Source organism: Castanea sativa, chromosome 2, assembly GCF_040712315.1.
Source record: "Castanea sativa cultivar Marrone di Chiusa Pesio chromosome 2, ASM4071231v1".
In the NCBI taxonomy this organism is placed as follows: domain Eukaryota; kingdom Viridiplantae; phylum Streptophyta; class Magnoliopsida; order Fagales; family Fagaceae; genus Castanea; species Castanea sativa.
In genome coordinates, this window is record NC_134014.1 from 39,175,904 (window position 1) to 39,198,267 (window position 22,364).

At 35.9% G+C, this 22,364-nt stretch overlaps 1 protein-coding gene across 1 annotated transcript; it reads left to right on the top strand.

Annotated features, from left to right (window-relative positions):
* Window positions 1–944: 944 nt before the first annotated feature.
* Window positions 945–4,791, top strand: LOC142624331 (uncharacterized). Its single transcript, XM_075797865.1, has 2 exons — window positions 945–3,703; window positions 4,108–4,791. Exons 1-2 carry the CDS (start codon window positions 1,111–1,113, stop codon window positions 4,563–4,565), a joined length of 3,051 nt encoding a protein of 1,016 aa, XP_075653980.1. The 5' UTR covers window positions 945–1,110; the 3' UTR covers window positions 4,566–4,791.
* Window positions 4,792–22,364: the final 17,573 nt, after the last annotated feature.

The following is a 22,364-nucleotide window of genomic DNA, read 5'->3' on the forward strand; positions in this document are numbered from 1 at the left end:
CTAGTCCTGATCTTGCAAGTGGCCTAGAGCATGTCAAGTTGTTAAGGCAAGGAAAAATTTTACCCAAATAATTTAAATTGTTAACCAAGTACATTGGACCAAAACTTTTGGTCCAAAAGCATGTATGTATTGAAAAATACAGTGAAAAATACAATCAACGTTTTGTCCTGATTTTGGTTAACTAAAATTTGATTGTCCCACCTTTTTTTGTAGCTGAATATTTGATTGTCTCATTTCGACACACTTTTTAGTTTTTAGAGCTATCTTTTATCTTTCGGTGTACGGAATAGGTATCAGATTCAAACAAAGAAGGCCATACTTTCTTTGTAGCAAAAACAAAAGAAGCCATACTTTTTGTGCTTAGAATGTGTATCTTTCGAGAGTGAAAAAGGCAGGGTTGGGGACCTTGGGCTAACGAGAGATGCATATTCGGAAATTTCCTTTTTCCTTTCTTACCTTTTTATTTATTCCCTTCCTTTATTTTTGAGAAACTATTTGTTCCCTTCCTGCATCTACAATTGCATGCAAAGCCCTTTATTTATTTATTTATTTGTTTTTAATTTTTTATTGGGACCTTCCTGCCTAGTTAAAGAACAATAAACATACATCCAAAATAAAAATAATAAATGAATAACCTTTAAGATTTCAAGTATAACTCTCTCGCTCTCTCTCTCTGCTCGTAAGTCGTAATTTGTAAGTACCTCCCCACCCCCAATGCATCTCTTCATGATTAAAATTTAAAGCTAGGACCTATCTACTTTAATTTTAAAAAAAAAAAATCATATTGTTAAGTATCCCAAAAAAAATAAAAATAAAAAACCTGCCCTATGACATATCTTTTTTTTTTTGGCTGAATGTGACTTATCTAGTATCTACTACTTGCTACTGCCATATAGTAAATAAAGAACAATATATAATCAATAATACTAATAATATGAGTTACTTTTTCAGTATTTTAAATAAAGATTGAAGAATAAAATCACACTAGCTTCAAAGTACAAAGTTTCAACCCTTCTCATCAGTCTCACTGAAACTCTCTCCACTCTCACTCCCACCACAGCCACTCTCCATCTACCACCCAATCCCAATCCAAAAAAAAAAGAAAAAAAAATGCAGCTCCTCCTCTTGCTCCTCCTCCTCCTCCACCTGCACCTCCACCTCCACACAACGCACTCAGCCCACATCCCAGAATACAAAGCACTTCTCTCAGCAAAGTCCCTCCTAGACGACCCACAATCCGCCCTTTCATCATGGAACGCCACCACGAACCACTGCACGTGGAGTGGCGTCACGTGCAGCGACACCACTCACCGTCACGTGACCTCTCTTGACCTCTCTGGTCTCAACCTCTCCGGCACTCTCTCCCCTGACCTCGCTCACCTCCGCTTCCTTGCGAACCTCACCGTCTCCTCGAACCAACTCTCCGGCCCCATTCCTCCGCAGCTCTCTTCTCTCTCGGCTCTCCGCTACCTCAACCTCTCCAACAACATTTTCAACGGCACTTTCCCAACCCAACTCGCTTCTCTCAAGAATCTCCAAGTCCTCGATCTCTACAACAACAACATGACCGGTGAGTTGCCTCTCACTGTCGTTGAAATGCCTAATCTCCGCCATTTACATCTCGGCGGTAACTATTTCACCGGCCGGATCCCGACCCAGTATGGACAATGGCAGTTTATTGAGTATTTGGCAGTTTCCGGCAACGAACTAGTCGGCACTATACCTGCCGAGATCGGAAACTTGACGACCCTGCGCGAGCTTTACCTTGGATACTTCAATGCCTACGAGGGAGGCATTCCCGCCGAGATCGGAAACTTGTCGGAGCTTGTTCGTATCGACGCCGCTAACTGTGGGTTAACCGGCGAGATACCACCGGAGATTGGGAAGCTACAGAAGCTGGACACTCTGTTTTTGCAAGTGAATGCGCTTTCGGGGTCTTTGACGGTGGAGCTTGGGAATTTGGCGAGCTTGAAATCCATGGACCTGTCGAACAACATACTCACGGGTGAAATTCCACCCTCGTTTGCTCAGCTGAAGAACATGACGCTGTTGAACTTGTTTCGCAACAAGCTTCACGGTGCTATTCCGGACTTTATCGGAGACTTGCCGGCGCTCGAGGTTTTACAGTTGTGGGAGAACAACTTTACTGGTAGCATTCCTCAGGGTTTGGGAAAGAATGGAAGGCTTAAAACTCTAGATCTTTCTTCCAACAAGCTTACCGGGAGTCTGCCTCCTGATTTGTGTTCAGGAAATAATCTTGAGACCCTGATTGCTCTGGGAAACTTCTTGTTTGGGCCGATTCCGGAATCGCTAGGAAAATGCCAGTCACTGAGTCGGATCCGTATGGGTGATAACTTTTTCAACGGCTCAATACCAAAAGGCCTTCTTGACTTGCCAGCGCTGACACAAGTAGAACTGCAAGATAACTATCTACTGGGGGAGTTTCCTGAGACCAATTCCATGTCTGTTAATCTCGGACAGATTAGTCTCTCCAACAATATGCTTTCGGGGTCGTTGCCTTCGAGTATTGGCAACTTCTCCAGTGTACAGAAGCTACTTCTTGATGGAAACAAGTTTTCGGGTCCAATCCCACCTCAGATTGGAAGGCTACAGCAACTTTCCAAGATAGACTTTAGCCACAACAAGTTCTCAGGTCCCATTGCACCTGAAATCAGCCAATGCAAGCTTCTAACCTTTGTTGATCTCAGCCGAAATGATCTTTCGGGTCAGATTCCCAACGAGATTACTGGTATGAGGATTCTGAATTACCTCAACCTTTCGAAAAATCATCTTATTGGAAGCATTCCTGCTTCAATAGCAACTATGCAAAGCTTGACCTCTGTTGATTTTTCATATAACAATCTCTCTGGTTTGGTTCCTGGCACTGGCCAATTCAGCTATTTTAACTACACGTCGTTTTTGGGGAACCCAGATCTGTGCGGTCCTTATCTAGGGGCTTGCAAAGATGGGGTTGCCAATGGAACTCACCGAGCTCATGAGAAAGGCCCACTCTCTGCTTCTCTGAAGCTGTTGCTTGTCATTGGATTGCTCATTTGCTCCATTGCGTTTGCAGTGGCAGCAATCATCAAAGCCAGGTCTTTGAAGAAGGCCAGTGAGTCTCGTGCCTGGAAATTAACCGCGTTCCAACGGTTGGATTTCACGGTTGATGATGTATTGGATTCGTTGAAGGAGGATAACATTATAGGCAAAGGTGGTGCTGGAATTGTGTATAAGGGTTCCATGCCAAATACTGAACAGGTTGCCGTGAAAAGGCTTCCGGCAATGAGCAGGGGATCTTCCCATGACCATGGATTCAACGCGGAGATTCAGACTTTGGGGAGGATTAGGCACCGACACATTGTGAGACTATTGGGATTCTGTTCAAACCATGAGACTAATCTTTTGGTTTATGAGTACATGCCTAATGGGAGCTTAGGTGAGGTACTTCATGGCAAGAAGGGAGGTCATTTGCACTGGGATACTAGGTACAAGATTGCGATAGAGGCTGCTAAGGGCCTTTGCTATTTGCATCACGATTGTTCCCCATTGATCGTTCATCGCGATGTGAAATCAAACAACATTCTGCTTGATTCCAATTTTGAAGCTCATGTTGCTGATTTTGGCCTTGCCAAGTTTTTACAAGATTCGGGCACTTCAGAGTGTATGTCTGCGATTGCTGGCTCCTACGGATACATAGCACCAGGTATGATATGATTCAAAGCTGTGATATATTAATTGTGAATCTTTTGTTGTTGTGGATTGTGTTCCTAAAGACATGCAAGTACTAATTTTTTGTTTTCAAAGTCTTAATTATGTCAAAGATCTTGAAACCCAACATTGATTTTTTTGTCTCATACTGTGGTTTAAATGAATTTTTGCATTATTGAGATAGTGGTTTTGTCTCTTTCATGTGTGAGTTTTGACCATAACCCTGTAAACCATAACTCTCTTTCTTGTGTAAGACTTTTATGTATGAACACAATCACAATTATGTTTATTTGTCAAATGGTCCGTCAGTAAAATGTTGACCTCAAATTGAAAATTTTGTGCAATTTAAATGTTATGTTACCTTGTATTGGTTGTAATTAAAAGCGTTTGTTTTTGCAGAGTATGCCTACACGCTTAAGGTCGATGAAAAGAGCGATGTGTACAGCTTTGGTGTAGTTCTGTTAGAGCTAATTACTGGTAGAAAACCAGTTGGGGAATTTGGGGATGGTGTGGACATAGTTCAATGGGTCCGAAAAATCACAGACTCGAAAAAGGAAGGAGTTCTCAAAATCCTTGATCCAAGACTCCCCTCAGTTCCCCTCCATGAAGTGATGCACGTATTCTACGTTGCAATGTTGTGTGTTGAAGAACAGGCCGTGGAGCGCCCAACAATGCGAGAAGTGGTTCAAATTCTAACAGAGGTTCCAAAACCACCAAACTCAAAACAAGGAGACTCATCAGTCACAACAGAGTCATCCCCAACTTCAGCCATTGTAGACTCTCCAACAACAACAACAACCAAAGACTCGAAAGACGCACAACCTCAATCACCACCACCTGATCTTCTAAGCATTTGAAGAAAGTGTTTTTAGTTTTGTTGGGAGTGGAAGTGTTTGTTCTAAAAAATTCCAAGGATTGTGTTAGCTCTTTTTTTATATTTTCAGCGTTTATTTTTAATTTTGTTTATTTTGGGGGAGGGTTGGCTAAGGTTTGCTCTAACTTTAAGGAGGTACTAGTACATGTTTCAAAGTTTTTGTGTACAGTAAGATTGGGGGGGTGATAATCGGATATTTGCGTTTTAAAGTCTAGCCTGTCATTTTCATGCGCTAGTACTAGTAGCTACTTTTGTTGCTGTGCTTCCTCTGATATCTGTTTATGGCGCAGCTGTTACGTACTGTCCTGGTCCTGCATTAGTGTTGCACTGTTAACGTCAAGAGCCAGAGTTTTGCATTTGGAAATATGCAAGGCGAGTCAGTGTATTTGTAGTTGACGTGTGAGGAGGGAAATTGAAACAGAGATGAACGGGGTATATAGAAAAATGTGTTTGTGGTCTATATGAATGTTAATGATGATGGACCCCAACATTGGATAGGAATTTGCGAAAACAGTGCCTTTCAATTACCGAGACTGTTGGTTTTCCCTGGTGGAGTGAAACTGAAAGTGAAAAATGAGAACTCTTGGCTTTCTTGTTATGTATAGCCCCTTTTCTGAATTAAAAATCGATCGTAGCATGAGCTAATGCGCTTGTATTTTTCTTCATATAAAGAGTAAAATGCAGTCCATCTTCATTTGAATTTCCAAATGTAAACCTCTGCATCATCCATTTCCAGTTTTTGCAAACTTCACTCAAATTCTACTTATAACTATTTTAGCTATCTATATATGCTCTTGCATCTTGCTCTTCAAGTGTTTTACAAATTTTTATAATATAATTAATGTTCTTCGGCTTGGGTACATTGGATTTGACACAATCATATCAGGTCTAATACATTGGAGCACAAAATCGAGCTTTCTGTGGTATTATGCAAACTTGTTAAAGCACTCTAGAATTTTGCAACATTTTGAATAGTGTTGAAGTTTTTGATAATTCTTAGGTTTAGGGGACATGAAAATAACTTTCGAATTTTACCTTCTACCCGCCAATCGGACAATAATCTCTGCTAGGAACTCAAATTTTCTTGCAGATTTTTGGAGGCATTGCGGCCCTTTTTTAGTTTGCTCCCACAAAAGTGACTTGTCATATGGCTCGCACGTGATTCACAGGTAATGCAGCAAGTTGTTTGTTACAGAGCTGGTGAGTGTCCTTTTTGGTTTGTTCAACTTTTGAATCTTATTAGAATGAGGATTCTTCTAGTCTTCTGAAATTTCCAAAAATACCTCTCTACAGAATATGTATTATATCATGTGACTATACATTTACAAAGGGTGTTTTTGTCATGTAAAAAATATTTCTGGTGCAAATATGATACTGGGTTGGTGAATATTAACTTGTAGAAAAGGACGTATAAGAAGAAGTTATATTTTGGAGCCAACTTGCTCTCTTTGCATATTTTTGAGAGGACCCAGACAATGCCCACGTCCTGGTTGCCTGGTTGGTAGTGTTTGTTATATACTATGCGTTTACTGTTAAGCTACTAATACGGTACTACCAACTAGCTTTAAAAAATACTACCAATTAGCTTTCTCAAAATCAATTAGCCTCCTTCGAGATCTTACTTCAAAATCAATTTTGATGGGGCTGTGTTTAAAGAGAAAAACGCAGCTGCAATAGGCGATGTAATCCGAGATGAAAAGGGTCAAGTCATGGCATCCATGACCGAGAAGATCCTCCTCCCTAGATCGGTAGCAATTGTGGAAGCTATGGCAGCTATCAAGGACTTAACCTTTGCTCAAGATATTGGACTGTCATCTCTTATTTGATAGGGAGACTCAGAGATAGTCTTCAATGCCTTGAAGAGTGAGGAAGTTTATAGTCATTTGATTGATGAGGCAAAATGTTTAGTGAAAACTTTGTTTTTATTTTTTCATTTCTTTCATATTAAGAGGTAACATTGTTTCATATTAAGAGGTAACATTGCTGGACATGTTAGTGGGTTTTTGGTATGAATGAAAGATGTTCTTCCATAACATTTTTCTCAAAAATGAAAATCTTTAAATTAAAATTTAATAATAATAATAATAATAATCACACATTCAAGTTTACACCCAACTTCATTCCAAAATTTTTAGTCCAAGTGATACATTCTTAGGATTTTGTGCGTTTTGGAACAACATATCTTTGTAATTTATTTGTATAATGTAAGCCAAAGCCAAAAACTAATTTCTCTTAAAAAATGGTAAAAATTAGATATTTGAAATAGAGCTAGAAAAAAAAAAAATACAGTCCTAGACTCCTAGGCTCCTAGCAAACAAGAGCACATGCTAATAAATAATATATTTAACCATTTAAAAATGTAATGAAAAAAAAGAAAAAGAAAAGTGGTGAACACTTGCTAACAACTATCCAACAATTTCTGTCCAATTTACAGTCACCACTCACTCTAATATAAAATTGGGCGCGAAAGGTATCTAGGCGAAAACGTACGTCAGTGTTTGATTTTTTTTTTTTGATGAACTTACGTCAGTGTTTGATACTGAAATGACAAAGGCAAGAAGGGCGAAAGATCTGTTTGCATGAGAGTTGGGACATCCTTTCACCAACGTGGCATGTCCCATCTTTGTAAAGGACATCTAGATTGGGGCTTTGGGTTGTGGGAGTTAGCATATTTTGGCTTAGTCTCTGACCGATGGGTTACGAAGTTAGATTCTTCTTTCAACGTTAAATGATGTCTTTGTATGGGAGAATCTTCAATGTTGTATTCGTCGGCTTAAATCAATGGGCTAGCTAGGATGAGTTTTTAAACAAATTAAAAAAAAAAAAAAATCTATCTATCAGTTCTTGTTCTTTTATAATTACAAACTTTACCAAAACTATACCAAAACTTCGTGACATAAGTGATTGTAAATTTGTAATTAGTTTTCTCATATTTCACAGTTGCATACATTATGGTTATTGCAAAAATTGTAATACAAAAGTTTTATTTATAAACTCTCTCTACTCATAAATCCACCATTTTGCCTCTAGAGTACTTTTATCTTACAAATGGGGTGGTATTTTGTGTTTTTTACTTAACATTCACAAGTTGTGGGGCCGGGTACGGGGCTTATACGCCGTGACTCGGTGAGTGTTCCATTACATGCGGCGAAAATAAAATCATTTTTCTTTTTCATAGGAGCATTACTATAAAACTTTTCTAATATTTCATTCACTTTTACATCTTGAAATGCATTCATGCTTGCATAACCACACTGAAATCTATAATATGTATCTCAATATTCATGAGATAACCCTTGAATTAAGGAGGGTATATTAAACATGATAATCTCTCTGATGTCTTCAAGGGATTACATCCTTGAGCAACATAAATATTAATGGGGGACGATCACTGGTACAAGTACAAGAAAAGACGGCAGCGTTTAACATTTCTTCTAATAGTCTGTATGCTGACTTAAGTATCAAAGAGTCTCTCAGCCAACCTGACTTTGATGGATCACCTCTCTTCCTTTTCCTCTTTGTAAGTTCATGGATCGGGTTAGACCGTTGATCAAATAGTATCATTGCTACAACAGGCTTAGCTAGAGATAGAACTCAATAGATGAAAGGCTAAAGGTCATACTGTGCAAGAGGACAAAATGGCTCTAAATTAGGATTTGCCCATTAACTGTAGCCCCTAATAACTAGTGGGGTAAGCAGTGCGAAATTGAATATTAATGATTAAACCTAATCCAACCTACTCTCACTCACTAAGAATAATAAGTCCAAACTAGAAATTTGATTTTATTCAATTGAAAGGAAAATGGATTGACAATATGCAAAAGCGTAAAATAGATTAGATAACGCTTACTACAACAGTAATTCGTTTCAAGTGGACTATCGGACTAATAAATCTAAAGAAAAACTGGTACAGTAGCTCCAAGTATCATTGCTTCATGATTAATGAACTGGGACAAATTTCAATCAGGAAGCTCTATTACACCAAACTAAGAAGACAAAATATTTTAGAATGGACAAATGTAAAATGTGAATGTTTGTATGATTTTGATTACAAATTTTGTTAGATTTTGATTTATCCACATTGTTAAAATGAGTAAGAACTCTATTTTTTAGCTTTAATAGAATCCTACTCTGCTTTGAAAAGAAAAAAAAAATGATCCCAATATGACAAACAACTTTTTAAAAAATCTACCAAACATGGGATTCCAATGGGGGACTAGCTTTTTGTCTAGCAACCTCGGCCTCTCCTTTTGCTAGAACTATATCATAGATTCATAGCTATCAAATAGTCTCATTTTCCTCATATACGAATATATCTATCAAATAGTTTTTTCATATTCGAATCAGTTCCTTTCACTGTACTTAGTTGTCTTATGTTATCTTTTTCAGCAACGAAGAGACAAAGAGAGATAAAATGAAAGCACAGAAAAACCAAGGAATTAGCAAAATTCTGTAGCACTTTAGCTAGTACTATATAGTCCTGCACCTCCTTTCCTTTCCTTGTTATGATAGTGGACAAATACAATAATAACCTATGAAGCACGGGTGTGTTTTGGGATTCGGGTGCGGGACTCGGCAATTTCTGAAAAAGTAGGGTGCGGGTGCGGGTGCGGCGATTAAAAAATTATTAAAAATATTTTTATTTATATTCTTAATATATTGCTAAACATACTTTTTTCACATTATATAAATGAGATGTACTGACGAGTGAAAGCAGAGAATGGGAGGGAGCTAGCTGAAAAGTGAAGGCAGAGAGTGGGAGAGACTTGAGAGCACTAGCTTGAAGAGGCAGGGGCTGGGGCGGCTGAGACAGAACCAGACTTGAAAAAAAATGAAGAGTGTTTTGGCTGGGACGAGTGATCTGTGAGGGCTAAGCATATAAGGGTTTCAAAGTGTTTTTTCCAAAACGCAGCGTTTGGCTTTTTTTTTTTTTTTTTTTTTTTTTTTTTTTTTTTTTTTTTCGGCTAAGTAAAACGGTGCGTTGCGCACTTGTTTCTTTTTTTTTTTTTTTTTGAATTTCGGCCGGTATTGGCGTTTCTCCCGATACGGACCGATTCAGGCCGAATCGGCGCGCGTCGGCCCGAATCGGCGCCGTATCGGCGCGAATCGCGCCGAAAATATTAATTTTTTATTGCCCAACGCGGCACGGACGCGCAGGCAGCGACGTCGCCTGCGCGTCGCCGGGTCGGGCCGCGTCCGACGCGGGTGCGGTGGCCCAAACACCGCACCCGTGCTTCAGTGATAATAACTTAAAATTTTCCCTTTAATATCTGGAGATACTACTAGTTCTGATCTTTGAAATGCTTCCACAGTCAAGACAAGGAATTGAAATAAAATTTTATGAATAAAACCTACATTAGGTTTGCAAACTGTGAACAACATATGTATTGTATTAGTTTTTAGAAGTATATTTCTGAAGTCAAGATGGCTGCCTAATTCTGTATTTCAGATTCAAGGTTCTGTATTTTGACAAATTTTTAATTGCTATCCGATCGAAGAACTAAGATTTTTTTTCTTTTGAGCTTATTTGGATTGATCGAAATGCAGCATACCTGAAACATAAATTAAGCCCATATACAGCCTAAGGTATATAAGAAACCCTTAGGGCATGTGAAAAAAGCTTTTGGAGAGTTTTCTTATCTTAAAGTTCAATGTTGGACCAGAATCTTCAAGTGGGAACTTGAAGTCATACATAGAGGTTTGTATGCATCAAACTCCATAACCAATGAGTCTGTGGATTAGAAATTACGTTGGATAACATCAATAAGTTTTTACGAGGTAATAGCTATGGTTTAAAAACTAGACCAGAGGCAAAATTGTTAAACCTAGTTTTTATTGGTTTTGAGTGATTTTGACCGAATCGAACTAGTACCTAATTCTAGGTCAACCCAGCCAATTTAGTCCAATTTTTAAAACCATGGTAGTAGCAATTTAGAATTGGATAATTCTATCTTGTAAAAACCTTGATTTAGTTAGTAGATCTAGTTTACTTTGAGATTGGTAAGGTGAAACCCTACGCATGATTTTATTCTGGAACGATCGTTCTATTAGTTTTCTTGTGTTCACTATATTGTCTTGTTTTTTTTCTACTGCATTGACTTTTGATTGCACAATGTTAGTGTTGTTCACTTAACCAATGGCCATTCAAAATTGATTTAATTGTATTGTTCTAAACCAATAGTTACTATATATGTTAAGGGTCTAATTTTTTTTTTTGAGGAGGAAAGGTTCAGTTAATAGGTGCTTTTAAAACTTTTATTTTTTGTTGAGAGAGTAAACATTTGTTAATTAACTATTTTAAAAAAATTTTGATACAATTTTTATGAGAAATTTAAAAAATCCTAAAAGAATTTATTGTTTTGATACACTTGGGTTAAATGTTAACTTTTTCTGTATGTTAATAGTATATGAAACGAAAATCATATGGAGAGAATTCAAGAACAGATTTAGACGGAGAATTTGGTCTGAGCAATGAATGCAAAATTAAAGGGGAAAGGGTTTAGTCCACGATGTAGGTAGGCTAATTCTTGACGTCGCACCCCACATGACAGCCCTAATTTAATGTTGCCATCTCTTGCTTTCTTTGACTTCATTCAATGCTTTAGACAAAAAAAAAGGCATCTAAATTTCTAGATTCAATAAAGTACGTTGTATAATGATATTGCATAATACTTATATATAATATCTTGTCCCATAGAAAAGAAAAAAGAGAAGAAAGAGTAAAAAGTAGTGTCATAGATATATTACCATCTTTTAAGCCAAAAAAGAGAAAGAGAAAGAAAGATAAAAAAGAAAAAAAAAAGAAAAAGAAGAAGAAGAGAGGTAATGTAATGTTACCATCTTGAATATCATATAGGTTGGCTTTTTCTTTCTTTTTTTTTTCCTTTATAAAATAAAGTCAAGTTTACCTCTAAAGGGAGTTAATGAGTCGAAAGTTCACCCCCTTTTAAGTTGAGCTTGAGCTGGGACGCAATTAGATCAGGGGGGCCGTTGATAGCTAGTAAAATAGATGTTTTAGCTCTTTTATTTTTTATTTTTTTTATGAAGCTTTAAGAATTAAGATAGAGTATCTTATGTCCAAGTCACGAATAAGTATTTTGCTCAATTTTACAGTTGTACACAGGACGTGAGATATTAACTTTGAGACTTTTTATTGTCCATTATAATAGGGTAGCGGGAATTTAAACTATGTATGTATTTTTTAGAAGTACCAAGAGATGCTAATTACTAACCAGTTGAATTACATGATTCTTAACATCTATTGGACAATAATAATTTATATTCCTATATCATTATTTGATAGTTTTAGAATTTTTTGATATGTGACATGGACGGATGCATGTTGAGAACGTTGAAATGTCAATAATTAGGAGTCAATCCATTAACCAATTATCTACGATGTAATTTAGATTAAAATCCTTTATAATATTTAGAGTAACATCACTATGGGCTTCCTAAGATAAATCCATCTTTAAGATGCACCAATCGATTTTTAAATAAGTAATTTCAGTGACAAAGGTTTAAATTTATGCACTTTGGATTAACAACACTCACATTTAAATCCCACGGTTAAGGCTCAAAGAAAGGAACTCTCAAAATAAAAAGTTTGAAAAAGACTTACAAATAAAAGCACTTCATGCAAGCTCGGTTAAATAAGTGTTGAGCAAAGGTCTCATGAACTTTCATTTAAAATTTGATCTAGTGAAGGTTGAGCGAGAATTTCATGAACTTTTTGTTAGACATTGGCTCAAGTGAGAATATTTTCTCTTGGTCCAGTCTTCTGAACCATGAGTCATCTTCTTGACTCGATTTAATATAAACCAAATTTTAAAATACAATTCTTACAACACTTTATTTTAATATAGGAATTTAGTGAACAATCTAAGGCCTGACCCACCTCATTGATCAAATTAAAACTATCTACACATGGTGGAGAGCAAAAAGCACTTACCAAGCAATTCTTCCCTCTTTTTTGCTATAAAAAAAACTACGTGTGCATTTGGCTTCAACTTAAAAAGTCAGTTTATTTTATTATTTAGCTTATTCTTGCTACTATTCATATGTTCACTACACTTTGTGGTACTATTCATAGATCTTATTGTACTATTTCAGCTAACTTTTACCTTTATCTACAATACTTTTAGTAAAAACTTTTCAATTTTAGGCTTTTAGCAAAATAATCGGATTTCAAACATACCACGTCCAAAAGGCCATATCCTCACTGAAAACTATATTCATTGAATTTTCGTTTAAGTTGGTTCAAGTCCTTTATGAATTGCCAACTGCTTCAGCATGTTAAGGTTGTGTTTGCCATATATTGTGAGTCCAATTTTTTCATAATTCCATCTTTGAGGTTATTGGTAACTAACATGATATCGAAACCTAAATTGAGCATTTAAGTGAGGATTTTTTCATCTTCTCCTTTTTTTTTTTTTTTGGGGTTAAATTCTTTTGCATCATTGTTCAATTGTAAGTGCCTGTTTGGTTATCACATTTTGGGCAAAAAAGTTTACATTTGCAAATGCGTTTAGTAAAATTTACAAATCATGCCTTTTGGGTTGTATAACGTGATTTTTTGCATTTCCACACTGAATCAAGTAATTAATAATGACAAAAGGCCGTTTTTTTTAATTAGTACAATTTCAAAAAACTAAAGCAAACTCACCCTAAACATTTACAACTAAAATAAAAAGTTTTCGAATATCTTCCGACACCGATTGGTCAAAAGTGCGATTGGATGATGGTCCAACAACTCCCAATATTGTTTTTTTCCCCAATGGGTGGAAGGTGGATGTAGGAATATAATCTCATCTTGTCATTTTATTACTCTCTTTTACAACGTAGAGACCACGAGTAATGAAATGCCTTTTTTTCCTGCAAGTGTCCTGATATTATATTCTGAAAGGCTTGCCAAAGATAAGGTGTTAAGAATAAAAAAGATGAGACATAATAGTCCAAAGTTTCCACTCTACACTGTGGAAGATAAGGCATCAAACTTAAATGTAAAGACAACAATGAATTTCAAATCTGCTTCCACTACCCATGGTTACATCAAGTGAACTATGGATACCCATGGAGTGGAATATTAAAATGTCTATGACAAATTAATGGATGATGTGATTTATACCAATAAACATTCACGAGTCGCTTTTGCATAATGTTGTAAATAAAGTTATTGGTACTTCTACGACCACAATTTTGGTTATCATTATAATGGTGACAAAAGTTGTATTCACGTACTTTTATTTAGATTACTTTAGTGTAAATATAAGGATTCATTTTAATTACAAAAGAAGAAGAAATATATATCCATTCATGCTGTCTAGCTAGCAATGAATATGATCTTCCTTAGAAAGAACAGACATACACCAGTCACCAGCACTGCAAATACACTTACACTGTTCCACATGTCAAACCTGAATTTTATTGCACGGAATATACATGCACCCAAGAAAAGAACAAAAATGGAAATGAAGACTTCATTAAATCACCCCCCTTTTGTTTTATTAAAACACATTTAATGCAAAATATGCGAAGGGAGGGAGACATTTGAGGTGATGTTGGAAAAGCAAAAAGGTTGGACGTGACTCTACCTTTCATACATGTTCGTAACTTTTGAATATTAAATACTATAATAAAAGTGAAAGGAGACACAGGAGCAAATGAAAGCTGTAACGCAAATCAAAAACTTTTGCCCATGTTAAACTTTAGGCGCAAGGTCTAAGTTTGTATAGTAATTTTAGCACAGAATGTGCATAGTGTTTTTTCTTCCGCTACTTAATTGTCTATTCAATCCTACCCTCTTAAAATTTTAGCGCATTACTACAAAGATTAATCTATGTCCAAATTTAATTACTATTATATTTTTGAACGTGTGCATTAAAGTTGGTTTAGAATAATTTATCTAACTTTTGTTTTAAATAGAATAATATTAAAACAGTAACTTTTGTCACAATTTGCTTAAGTCGCAAATTGTGAATGATGAGTCCACAATTTCTCCATTCACAACTACACAAGTGAGCAAATTGTAAGAAAAATTGTGGTTTTAGTATTTTCTCCTAAAATATTTTTACTAAAAATATCATAAATAAAGATAAAAGTTCAATAAAATAACTAAGTAACTCCCGCAGAACCTACAAATAATAAAAAAAATTAAGTAAAAAAAAACTAAAATAAATAAATGACATATGAGATCCACAAATAGTAAGAAAAACAAACAATAAATTAGCTTATAAGTGTCCTTTAAACAAAAAAAAAAGCTAGTTTATAAGTGCATTCTAAACAGATACTTAGATCATTTAATTAATTTCCAAGGTGACTTGTCCTGTTTCACACGTACTGGAAAAAATCCCTTAGGGATTATTAAACAATAGTTAATAGAAGATTTAAATCTAACAACTTTATAGATCACATGAGACCCCAAAACAACTACATGACCCTTGAATTACCGCATCTTATTATCTTGATTATAAAAATGGAAGGTAAACATCTTACACTGTTCACTATTCATGTGAAACACGTCAATTGAGAGTGAAAGAACGAGATGACAGCTTGATGGATAGGAAAGGATGAATGGTTTGTTATAAATGCAGACATATACAGAAGTTTGTGGGGGGTGTTGATTGATGAATAGAAATGGTGGGGGCCAAGAAGGCAGGAAATGAGAAGAGAAAGGGAACTCTTGCTTTAATTATGTAATGTTTCACGGCCAATTCTTCTTAATCATTGTTCAGCTTCTGCACGTATTCATTTCATGCCAATATAAGTTGCCGTATCAATAACGAGTCAATAAAGTTTATATTTCAAGTACATTTTTATCCATCATTTCTTCTTTATTTATTCACCTACCAACACAACGATACCACCGCACCTTCTTCCACTCACACTTCTTGTATGTGCATAAGCACGTGTATGTGTATATCATTCAATCACAATCATAGAAAGAAAGATTTAAATTCAATCACAATAAAAGAAAGAGAAATTTAAATCCACGGCTCTGTTGAAAATATCATGAAGTGTCGATTAGTTATAAGACTTTTGACACATATATATGCGGGCACACACACATGTATGCATGATATTAAAGTTGCGTTTGAGATATGTTGAGAAAATACAATTTTTTTATTTTACTATTTAGTTTAATTTTTTTACTATTTATGGATTTTATTACATTATTTCAGCTAATTTTTAGTTTTATCTATAGTATTTTCAACCAATTTTTTTCAGTTTTAATTAAATAAATTGTTCCCAAATAAATCCTAATTCGGTGCAAACATATTATAATTGAAATGTGACTAGAAATAACAATTACTGTTTTCAAAAAATAATAACCAATAGCTTTGCCTTTTGAGGACTTGAAAAGGTTATTGGGCCTAATGTAGAAATCCACACTTTTGATCTGTTCGGCCTAAAGTCAACCTAGCAATGGTCTGTAGTGCTCACACGCTTTTTCACATCAAAGGATTATGGGCCACCAAACCCAGCCTCATCAGAGTCGAAAGTTGTCAAGACACAAGCTCAACTGTAAGTGTATTTATTAATAAACTCAAGTTCTTAATTCTCAATGTTGAAGTTCTAAATAACCCCCAATGTCAAAAATAAATGTTGGGATGTGAACTGATAAAAAGAAGTGGGTTGGAATTGATAAATTTTTGAACCCAAGCTAAGTGATGGAGCTAGGACCTGGGATGTCAACTGATAAAAAGAAGTAATCAAAGAGTGTATGGATTGGAATTGATGAATTTTTCAACTCAACCTAAAGTGACAGAGCCAGGACGTAGAGTTAGAGGGACGACTCTATTGCTGGCTACATGTGGTGTCTTTAACTACCGGCTTTGTTGCTGTTTAACCGATGAGTTTTTTTTGGGTAGCGCATCTATTAATAGTAAGGACAAAATTATTTGGTTTAATATTTTTTAAAGGACTAGGTGGTTTATTTTAGGAAAAATTGATTGATTGAGCTTAAATTTTTTAACTTTATTATTCGTAATTTATGTTGCTGAGCTAATTTGTTAGGACTTGTATTTATTTTTTTATGACCTTCAAAATGAGGAAAATGCTAGAGCTACTTTTTTTTTTTTTTTTTTTACAAATTATTAATGTGTTGAGTATTTATTGATATATAAAAAAGTAATGTAAGTGGTGGGCTCAACTCTATACTAGTAAGAATTTACTACAATAGTTTGTAAAAATATTGTAAAAAAGCTTTTAGTTGTATCATTATTCTTAAAATGATCAATGTAATTGTTAAGGAGAGCAAAGTGTAATTTTATTGAATGAAGTTGCTAAAATTAGCAACTATATATATAAAATTAACAAACAAACATATATAAAATTATAAAGTAGTATTTTTTTTTTAATATGAGAGAGAGAGAGAGAGAAGGGGGGGGGGGGGGGGGGGGGGGGAGAGAGAAGCATTGCCCCCAAGTCCATGAGATACCTCCGTCCATTACTAGCCCATGGTAGTTCTAAAAATAAACCCAACCCAACCTGTAGGGATTGGGTCAGCTCGTTGGTTTGGAGCCAGGTATGATAAAAAAAAAAAAAAAAAAAAATCAGGCTTTAATTAAATTATTTAAACTCAATATTCAATAAAATGATTACAATTTACATAATTAAGCCTAATATTCAAATTGTATCGAAACTAACTCTCAAAATACTTAAATAAATCATATTAACAAACTTTTATTAAATCTCAAAATCTAAATATATCTAGTTATTACAATTTACATTTTACACAATTAAGCCTAATATTCTAAATTTCAAATTGTACCAAAACTAACTCTCAAAATACTTAAATAAATTAGGGTAAACTACATAAATGGTCCCTATCCTTTACATTATATTTCAATTTAGTCCCTAACCTTTTAATTGTGTCAATTTGGTCCCTAACCTTTCAATGGCGTGTTAATTTAGTCCCTGCCGTTATCTTTTGGATGGAAAAATCTGACATGTCAAACAGCCTAAATATATAAATAAAAAATTGCCACGTCAACTGCTGCCTAGACTAACATATCATTTTTTTTTTTTTTGAAAACAACACGTCAGTTTAAAAAAAAAAAAAAACCAAATCAAATCTTTTTAATTTGATTCAGAATTTTGTTATTTCATTAAACAGGGACAGTCACAGTCCATGTAAAACACTCTCCCTAAAATCCAAAATCTCTTCTCCTCCCTTCCGGCGGCGCCTTCTCCTTCTTTCCAGCGGCGCCTTCTCTATTCCAGTGGCTTCAGGTTCGTGCTTCTATCTCACTATGTAATCCAAACAACAATAAAACATTCCCAAACCCCTGACTCTTCCTCCACAATTCCCTATACCCATTTCTCTACTCCATAATTTCATCACAAAATTGTCTTTCATGATATAAAATATCTGTTCAATCTGTTGGGTATTGAGAAAAAAAAAAAAGAAGGTTTGATTACGTTCTTTGAAAGTGGTAGTTTTGTATTGTGCTGTTTTCATTGTTATTGCTTGAGTGTTTGATTTGTTCATTGAATAAATTTTCTGGCTTTTCAATGTTTACACTCTAGCTACATAATATCATGTGTACTTCTTAATTTATTTTGGTATGTTTCAAAAATACCACACATTAATAAAATTATGAAATATAATTAATGTGGATGTATCTCTTTTCTTTTCTTTTTTTTTGCAAGAATGGATGAATTTTCTGTGGAAGTTCATCATGGTGGGAAACTTCTGAACAATCCAATTAGGTATGAGGGGGTTGCTATAAATTATTTTGATGGCTATGATCGTGATTGTTGGTCAGCCCAAGAATTGAGAAATATGGTTGGGAAGTTGGGGTATATGAGTTATGGTAAGTTGTGGTATAGGATGCCTACGGTGAGCTTGGAGGATGGTGGGCTTAGGCCTGTAACTACTGACAATGATGATTTGGCTATGGGTATGGCAGATGCTGTTCAGGGCCATAAGGTGATAGAGTTGTATGTAGAGCATTGTGTGGATGTGCCTAACATAATTGATGATGTGGGAAATTTCACTCAATCTATTGCAGCTGTTGGTGGGGTTGGTTGTGATGCATCTTTTGATGATGTGTTTAAGGGATATGATTGTGATATGGATGAGGGTGATGATATAAACATTTCTGACAATTCTAAAGACTCAAGTGGTAGTGATGATGATGCTTTTGACAAGTTGGTGATGGGGCCAGTTGATTTAGGCCAGGCAAGCAAAGAACAAGATAGTAGCATGGCGACCGGGTCAAATGCCAAGATTGTAACTGGTCTTAGTGACAATGACCAGCCTTATGAATCTGAGGTGCTTCTAAGTATGGACGATGATGAAGACAACAATGCTATTCCTCCTTATCCTGTGTTCATACCTCCTACAAACCCAAAACATACGTACTTTGTAAAGGGAATGTTGTTTATTTCACTTGAACAATTTAAGAATGCTGTAAACGATTATGCAGTTCATGGGGGCTGGGGTATTCGGTTTAAAAAAAATGATAAAGTTCGAGTGAGGGCGGTTTTGTCAAGATGGGTGTAAGTGGATAGCATATGTTGCAAAGATGAGGGACCAAATGACATTTCAGATGAGAACATACTATGGTCGACATACTTGTACTAGGACTTTTAAGAATATGAGATGCACTAGTAAATGGTTGGGGAAGACACTGGTGGGCGAGTTGAGTGACCACCCAAACATGACAAGTTCTACAATTGTAAAAGGAGCTCAAGAGAAATATGTTGTGCACATTTCAAGGAGCAAAGCACATAGGGCAAAGGTTTGTGCACAAGACATGATTACTGGCAACCAAGCAGCACATTTTACCAACATTCGCGAATATTGTGCTGAGTTGTTGAGGACAAATAGAGGTAGTTCGAGTCCTATTGAATGTGGTTACAGTGAACTTACCTATTGAGGAGATTGAGAGGCCTGGGAGGACATTGTGTCCACAATTTCAGAGGTTCTATGTCTGTTTAGATGCATGTAAGAAGGGCTTTGTTGCATGTAGGCCTTTTATTGGTGTGGATGCATGCCATTTGAAGGGACACTATGGTGGCCAACTCATGACTGCTGTGGCTACAGACCCTAATGATCAATTGTTCCCTTTAGCATTTGCTGTTGTGGAAGCTGAGACGAAGGACTCGTGGACTTGGTTTATATTAAATCTTATAAATGATGTTAACGCTGGTTCACAACGTAGATTGACATTCATCTCTGATCAACAAAAGGTTTGTCCAAACTTTAACTTACTTTTAATGCTGTTTGTTTATTCATAGTTTGTCCATTATTTATTTGTTGTTGATATGTGTTTATCTTGGTTATGTAGGGTTTAATACCCACATTTGAGGAGTTGATGCACAGGGGTGGACCATAGACTATGTGTTAGGCATTTGTACAACAACTTTAAGAAGAAGTATCTGGCTTGATCTTAAGGGATATTTTTTGGAGGATAGCTACTGCAACTTATTATAAGCAGTGGGATAGGGCAATGAAAGAGTTGAAATCAGTTAGCACGCAAGCATTTGAATGGGTTAGTGGTCATTCACCTTCACAATGGTGTAAACATGCTTTTAGTGTGTATCCTAAGTGTGATTCATTGACTAATAACATGTGTGAATCATTCAACTCAGTTATTTTAAATTATAGAGAGAAGCCAGTCATTCATTTGGTTGAAGATTTAAGGTTGTATCTAATGAGAAAATTCCAATCATGCAAGGATAAGATGATGAAATCTGAAGATGAGTTGTGTAAAGTAACTAGAAAGAAGTTAGAGAAGAACATAAATGCTAGTGGTAATTGGATGTCAACATGGGCGGGAGATGACAAGTTTGAGGTGCATTGTGGTGCAATGCAATTTATTGTTGACTTGGCAAATAAATCTTGCACTTGTAGGAGGTGGGACTTGACTGGAGTGCCTTGTTGTCATGCAATCAGTTGTATTTTTTACAAAAAAGAGCCTGTGGAGCCCTATGTCAACCAGTGCCTTAAGATGCAAACTTATGCAGCATGTTATGAGCCAATGGTCATGCCTATGAATGGGCCAGATATGTGGGAAGATACTGGGTTTGAACCTGTGGGACCTCCACGTAAACAGAGACCTCCAGGTAGGCCTAAGAAGCGTAGAAAGAGAGATGCTGATGAGCAAAGGCCACAATCTTCAAAACTGAGAAGACGTCTAGTTATGAAGTGTCAATATTGTAAAGAAGTTGGTCATAACAAGAGGACATGCAAAGGAAAAGTTGGTGGCAATCAAAGGCAGCCTACTAGTCAACAACAAAGTAATTTCACACAGTCTACTATGGTATAATTTTAGTTCTATCGCATAGAAGTGATATTTGCCATTCTTACCATCTTTTAAAAAAAAAATTCAAACTATGATATACTGTGATATTTGTCTTTTATTGCTTTGATAGGGTGAAGGTGCAAGTGCAAATGCAAGTGCTGGTGTTGGTGTTGGTCTTGGGTGCTAGTGTCTTGGTGCAAGCACAAATGCACATGCAAGTGCATATGAAAATCAGCCTTTACAGCCAATAATACCACCACATTCAGCAGCAAGTGCGCAAACACATTCGGAAGGTGGTGCAAATGCACAATCAACTGCAAATGCTACAGCCACAACATCTACCAATGCTGAAAATGGTCAGTCAGATTCCCTACCACGAGGTAAAAAGCCGAAGAAGCCTAGGAGAAAAGCAATTGATACACCTTGGGGCAAAATAAAGCCTTGGGTCAGCAACGTACCACTTCCAGAAATATGGGGTCCACCACCTTCATGGAAAGGAAACTCTTCTATAACCAAAGAAATATTGATGGCTGCTAGTCAAACTGCAAGGTATAGGGAGACATTCAACATACTTGGCGATCGGGGAATCAATTGATGCACCACCATCATTATGAGGAGAAAGTGAGAATGGAAAGAAAGGAAGTCGTGGCTAATCATGGAATAAGTTCATTTTGTAGACATGTTGGAATTTTATTTATTTTATGTTCTACTATGGATCACCCAAGGTTTTTTTTTTTTGTTTTTGTCATTTATATTTTCTTTATTGTATTTGCAATTTGGTACTTCTTAATGCCAAAAGATATGGATGATTGCCAACAAGTTTGAATGGATGTTATTGTTTAGTGTCATTTTATGATTCCCAGGTTTTTATATATCATGTCCATTATTTTCCTTATTGGACCTCATTTTCCTAATCATGGAGATGGTACTCTACTTGTAATCATGTCTACTATGTTTCGTCCACTATCCGAGATAATTTGTTACAAACCTATTCAATTCTTCGGCAATGAGAAGATAAGCTCGGCATATATTACTTTCTATGCGGTACATAACGAGGTTTAAAAAGTTATATATAAGGGAGAGTTCCAATCGAGACAAAGCCTTCATCCCACTACACAATTGTCCCACTTTATGAGATTGAATATGAAGCACGAAATTCGAAATGGTTTAGTCCTTTCTTTATCCAACAAAATGATTCATTCTGATTATGACATAGGTTTTATACAACAAAATCATTCTGCACTTAAGGGGAAAAAATCCAATGAATTCATATGAAGAGCAATAATTTATTCAAACAATTGGGTATCAAGAAACTTTTATTTAAACGAAGAAAAGTTCAAACACATCGGTACACAAAACAAGATAAAAAAGAGAATACAACAAATCAAATCTATCTACAAAAGACCAAGAGGCCTCCTCTGATGCCAACTTTCTTTGCTCTGCCACAATAGGATCTGCAAATCTTCAAAAAAGAGCAGTAGCTTTACATAACTTCTTATTTTTGTTGATAGGTAGCATTCCTTCCCTAG